This window comes from Pundamilia nyererei, unplaced genomic scaffold (genome assembly GCF_000239375.1).
Source record: "Pundamilia nyererei isolate P.nyererei 1_Seehausen unplaced genomic scaffold, PunNye1.0 scaffold00136, whole genome shotgun sequence".
In the NCBI taxonomy this organism is placed as follows: Eukaryota; Metazoa; Chordata; class Actinopteri; order Cichliformes; family Cichlidae; genus Pundamilia; species Pundamilia nyererei.
In genome coordinates, this window is record NW_005187537.1 from 1,581,890 (window position 1) to 1,587,889 (window position 6,000).

The 6,000-nt window shown below is 39.5% G+C and overlaps 2 protein-coding genes across 2 annotated transcripts in view; one reads left to right on the plus strand and one right to left on the minus strand.

The window, feature by feature from the left end:
* Window positions 1-1,264, plus strand: part of wdfy4 (WDFY family member 4) — a 37,129-nt gene extending 35,865 nt beyond the window's left edge. Inside the window, exons 63-64 of the mRNA XM_013913516.1 lie at window positions 655-784; window positions 1,007-1,264. Of these exons, the coding sequence (XP_013768970.1) occupies window positions 655-784; window positions 1,007-1,070 (194 nt within the window). The 3' untranslated portion in view covers window positions 1,071-1,264. The remainder of the gene's footprint in view (window positions 1-654; window positions 785-1,006) is intronic.
* Window positions 1,265-3,894: 2,630 nt separating this feature from the next.
* The window catches only part of vstm4a (V-set and transmembrane domain containing 4a), a 6,861-nt gene continuing 4,755 nt past the window's right edge, over window positions 3,895-6,000 (minus strand). The window contains exons 6-8 of the mRNA XM_005743906.2: window positions 5,695-5,843; window positions 5,200-5,267; window positions 3,895-4,448 (exon numbers count right to left, since the gene is read on the minus strand). Of these exons, the coding sequence (XP_005743963.1) occupies window positions 4,296-4,448; window positions 5,200-5,267; window positions 5,695-5,843 (370 nt within the window). The 3' untranslated portion in view covers window positions 3,895-4,295. The remainder of the gene's footprint in view (window positions 4,449-5,199; window positions 5,268-5,694; window positions 5,844-6,000) is intronic.

Sequence of the window (6,000 nt, forward strand, 5' to 3'; positions counted from 1 at the left end):
TAAGAGTGGTCGACAATAACAAAACTGTGAAACCAATTGAAAAGCAACTGCACACAAAGACCATCATTATTTATAGTGTTTAAAAAAAAAAAAAAAAAAAAGAAGACGAAGAAAGAACCATTGCTATCTAATTAGATAAATTCTTAAGTGAGATGATTATTTTTAACCGCTCATCTCAGAGCTAGACAGTGTGGTTTCCAGATGAGAGCTTGTAATGTTCATCCTATCCCTCACTAGCATTAGGGCTAGCAGGAATTATGTTGTTATAAAGTTATTAAACATAGAGGCAGTAAACACTGATGAGTAATTTTGCTGACGTGTGTGAGCGTGTATAATTTAGAAAGCAATAATACCCAGATCCAATTTGGCATATGTTGGTTACAGCCTCGCGTCACCTCATAGGAGTATTATGCTTTCCAATTACATTGAGACAAGTTTTTACGTAACACTGAAGCATTTATATTTGAGGGCTTTTTCTCCCTTTTGCAGCCTGCTGACTGCAGATGGACACACGCTTAATACACTCTGAATTTTTTTTTTTTTTTGGGTTTTTGGGGTGGGGAGGACCACTGAGGTTCTGATTTCAGGCGGGGTGGACAACTGCCCTGTAATTCACTATTAAGTAGATGCTAATGTATTCTCACGAATCCACAGTGAGCAACTCCAGCCAGGCTAAAGGCTGGGAGAGACATCTGGTGTTACATCAAGAGCTGAACAGAAGTCAAGCTGTGTCACAGCGGCGCTACAAAAATAATCCAGCCATCACAGCGCTGGCTATGTCCAGGTACAGTAAATAAAAAGCACCCACTCATAGGAATGCCAGCTGGGGTTTAGTTTCTGTTTATTACTGTACTTTAAACTTTATTCATCTCTGTGTTCGAAGAAAAATAGTATGAGTTTACATTTAATTATATGCAGTATTTGAAAGCTTCTAATTCTCTTTGTATGTATATCACTGCATGCTTTACAGCACAACACCGCATTTCCCTTGCTGTATTCTTTGCAGGACTCATGCTACTCTGTTGGCAGGCGATGCCTGGGGCCAAGTTTTCACCTGGACGTGTGAGTGAAAACACAATTTCTGCACGCCCTTTATCCTCCCAGAGAGACTCTGATGGGAAATTCATTAGTATCTCAGGTCTGACTGCAGCTGAGCAGCAGAAGGTGTGTGTGTGTGTGTGTGTGTGTGTGTGTGTGTGTGTGTGTGTGTGTATTTTCTCAGAAAACAGTGTTGCAACATTTGATGCATTTAGACGAAACATGACTTTTATCTCAGAAAACAGTGTTGCAACATTTGATGCATTTAGACGAAACATGACTTTTACCTTCTACACAAATATTTAATTTTGTATTTTTCTGTGTGTAAATACAGAATTTCAGTATATTTGAATAAAATTATTGATAGACACTTGCCAAAACCTTCTTCTGCTGGTCTCCTTGATTTTTGACTGAATTCTGTGTTGGATTTAATTTAACTTAATTCGAGTTAAACCAGAAGGACACTGGCTAAATTTTTCCAGAGTTGGTGGAAGGATACGGATGAGAGAAACACTCGTACAGTCATTTAAATGGACCCTTACTGCTTTAGCAGAGCTTTCTAGGGCCCACAGCAGAAGCCTGTGGTTGAAATGGGCACTGCTAAACTGAACATGAGAAGGAGTGTATGAATGATGACCAGGGGCATGTGCGCTTCATAAACTGTTCCTGAGAAATGCAGCTTTTTCACTTAAACATCTCTGAGAAAAACTGGAAGTCAAGCAAACACTGTTGTGAAGAGACAAATAAGTCAGCGTTTAATCATGTAAGCGTTGTAATGTTTTGGTCTGGTAAATGTTTGTGGCAAGAAAAATTCAGGCTGTTTAGTTTGATGTGAATAGTTTGCTGGCTTTACTATTTTTTGAGTTTCACAATGTGCTTTCATTTTGCTTTGTAATACGGTATTTATGAGGGTTTTTTGGGACAGCCCATTTTGTACCACTTAAATTTTGCACCGCCTTAAATTTTCTGTGATCATACTGTGTCTAGTGTGTGTGTGTGTGTGTGTGTGTGTGTGTGTGTGTGTGTGTGTGTGTGTGTGTGTGTGTGTGTGTGTGCGCCCAAAGATATTAGAGACCAAATAAACAGAGTATCTGACAAATTTCACACGATGTGGTATGAAACTCGTCCCAACTTGCAGATGAAAAGTGTAATAGCAACATTATCACACTTGCACTCCAGTGAATAAGTGGGCATGTTAGGCTGTTGATTGTGGAGGTTTGTTTGCTTTCTGTCTCCTACTTGCTCTCTCATGCACATGCGCCACTCCTCTCTATCATAAAGGAAGAGGTCTCTCTCTTTAACCTTTGTGTGTGTGGCTAATTGTGCTAAGTGGAGTAGCTTAATAGAGTGGAAAATAGTCCTCATAATTTTCCCAGAGAGCTAGCAGTGACCTTCTCTAAAGACAACGGCTATCTCCATTCTCTCTACATCGCTGGTTTTATGATATGAAATGTCAAACCATTGGGTTCCTCAGAATAATTAAATCAAATAAATTATTGCACCTAGGCAGAACCATCTTGTAGCCTAACCCAATTATAATGCACTGTAAAGCTAATTATTAACCATGATTACAATTAGTCTAATTTGAATAAATGTAGTCATTAGTGGGTTCATTGTAGTCAGTGAGTATGAACTGTGGGGGATGATGGTCTCTCTCAATCTCTCCCACTCACCAAGGGAAAGGTGTGGATTTGCATCATTCTCTTCCTCCACCTTCATCCCATTTTTCACACAGTGACCTTCACAAAATGGCCTGCACCCTTCACCTTTCCTGAGCTTTATGTCTGCTGCTTCTAAGATTTATATTTGCTATTTATGCTTGTGCCACAGTGAGTACACTTTGAAATTAGAGGCACTTTGTGCTGTTTCTATTCTTTCTACTATTTTATTAGGAATCATGCATGTTTATTGTTGATGGATGAGAAGATTGATACGTATATTAGATTGTTAGCTTAGCATAAATACTGGAAACTGTTGGCCTGCCTTTTGTTTGAAGGTGGCAAAGTATTGGATCCATTACACCAGTTTATTAAATGTTTCATCTTATCCATGCTATTGTGTTAATATAGACCAGAGACATGATAGAGTCACGCAGTCAGCTGCACATCCACGATCAGAATCTCCGGTTTCACCACATGCCCAAAGTGCACCGTTGGGTTGAACTTGATTTGATGATTTGATCTTTGTACCATGTTGGAAGCAGCTATCAGAAGATGGGTACACTGTGATCATAAAGGCATTGGCATGCTGAGCAACAACACAAGAAAATATCTTCCATGCCGTTAGACCAGCAACAGCAAACTCGAATCATTGATCCAAGACGGGATGAAGACATGCTTTCATCTTTTTTGCACCAAATTCTGAGTCTTCTATCCAAATGTTGCAGGACAAATTGAGACTCATGAGACCAGGCAACTTTCTTCAAATCTTCTGTTGTGCAATTTTGGTTAGCCCCTATGAATTGCAGCCTCAGTTTCCTGTTCATAGCCAACAGGAGTGGCTGCTTCATCATTCAGAAACGCTTTTCTGTGCACCTTAGTGTGAAGCAGTCTGTCTGTTCTCCAAACTCAACAAGGCACTTTGACCACAAGAAGTGCTGTTCACCTTTTTTTTCCCCCCTCTCTTAGCCGTTCTCTGTAAACCCTAGAGACAGTTGAATGGTTTCAATCTTGTGTAACTTTCATCATTAGACGCAGAAAGGACATTTCCCAACTTTGAAAGATTATCAAACATTCCTGTTATGTTTTTATATGTGTCTAAAATTTCCAGATTCGTAAGCAAACTGGAATCCACCCTTCTTTAGAGAAAAGATGCACTTAAAAACTATTTACAGAAATCAAACACTGTACTCTTTAGCATCTCTTAATATGATGTATTAGTACTGTAATCATAAATGCATTTCAAAACTGACTTTTACAGTGCCTTATTACACTGCGGTAAGAGAGCCTGGACAACAGTTTCTTCCCACACAGTCTCCTGAGTTTATAAAGAATAGTTAACGGTAAGAGCATTCTATAAACATCTGGCTCACAGGCCAGTGATGCCAACAAACAAAGAAACAAAGTTATGAGACCCGAAGCTGCTGTGCTGGAACTGAACACAGCAAGCACAAGCCTCCCATTTACCCACACATGACATTCTTGCATCCAAAAAAGAAAACCAATGTCATACTAACAGTTCATAAATATAGTCCTTCGGCTGCTGCACGGTTCCGATCGGAGAGCTGGATCTCTGCAGGAGGTACCAAGCTTACATGTTTACAGGTATTTCTCCTGGAAGAGGATCTGAGCATAGACTGTGTCGGGGCTGGAGGGTGTGGGGTCGGGGGTGGAAGGAACCGGGGGCTCCTGTCTTGGTCGGACAAGCTCCAGCTCTGCATATGTCAGGCTTTCTTCCTGTGATATTCGAGGCTGGAGGAGAGAGGAATTGGGTAAAAGTAAGTTCAGCTACAAAAAAAGAATTGTTGCAGTATATATGTGCAACAATTTCAGAATTTGCAACTGGAAAAACGGTCACAGACAACTGTAACTGTCAGCATTTCATCTTGTCAGCAAATTGTAGTTTTTGTCAACTTCCATGGTAAACATCTTTTCTGTTTCCCAGCAGCAGAATCTGTTTACGTTGTTTTCAGGACCTCTTGGAACATTTAGTTTACCCGGAAAACATTTGGTACAACAGGAGCCCTATCCAAAATCCTCAGATCCTCCTGGTTGCACTAATCTAATCAGCATGTTCGAGCTAAAGAAAAGCTCACATCTCCAGTGCTTCGTTTCAAAATTACAAGAACGCCATTAGACGAAATACTGATGATGCTTAGTTTGAGTAGTTTTCTTCTGTACACACTTGTTTGACACTTTTATTGAAGATATAAAACCAATGAAGCACTATAAATAAATAATTGTGTTTCAGAAGCAATAAAGCTAAATAGAATTATCAAGCTCATAACTGAATGAAGACATGGCAATAAACTGCTGTAGACAATCATGCAGTCGTGAGACAAATTCCCTCTTGCATGCATCTCAATAACAACTGTGCTCACGGAAAAAAAATCTTTTCGAAACATTAATAAATACATTCTAAAGGTATTAAGTACCTATGTTTCATAACTGATCTTCATAGTTTTAGTTCACATAGGTCTTGTGCTTGAAGGAAGAGACTTACAGTGGCAGATCTCCTTGGCTGAGTCTTCAACCTTCTGGGCTTTCGAGGTCTCTTTGCAGCAACGGGCACTGAAAACGGAGACAACCTTAATTGACTCAAAATAGCAGCCAGGAGGAATGAACTGGCAAATATTAAATTGTGGTTGAAGTCAAAATTGTCCTTCACAAGCACTTTGTGTTAAACCTAATCACAGTGTTGTTTAAAAACGGATGTAAATGCTTTCTTCTGCTGTTTTTAGTGACAGTGTTCATTTAATTCGTAACACACTAGGCAGGAATTTCACATTCTCTGACTGTTTTTGTGCAAGTTTAATTCCTGCTTTTCTGCTTGCTGACAATTTACTGTAATTTATTGTTCTTTGCCAAATTCCTGCTCTTGGGGCTAGGGCCTCTCACGCCACTCTGTGACTCTGGTACCTCTAGTATGTTTCATCTTAGGTTTAAAAGCTGAAACCTTTATATTTTACTTTGTGAAGGACTCTGCAGGACATTTTACCTTTGGCTGGTATGTGCAGTGGAGGCTCTTCAGGTAGCTTAGGTGGCGCTACTGCTTGTGTTCGGTTGGTTTTCTGTCTCATGTCTCTCCTTTGTGCGCTTGGGGAGGAACTGGAGCAACTACTAGAGCTTGTTACAGTCTCTCCTGAGCTGTAAGAAGTAGATAAAGTTGATCTTAATTTATATTAAAGCTAAAAATGCTCTTTTAAAAATGTGTAAATAAATAGACGTTTAAAAATACTTCTGAAGCTCAACACAATGTTTGTTTGTTTTGCATATATATAATTGGCAAATACTGTGTTTGTCT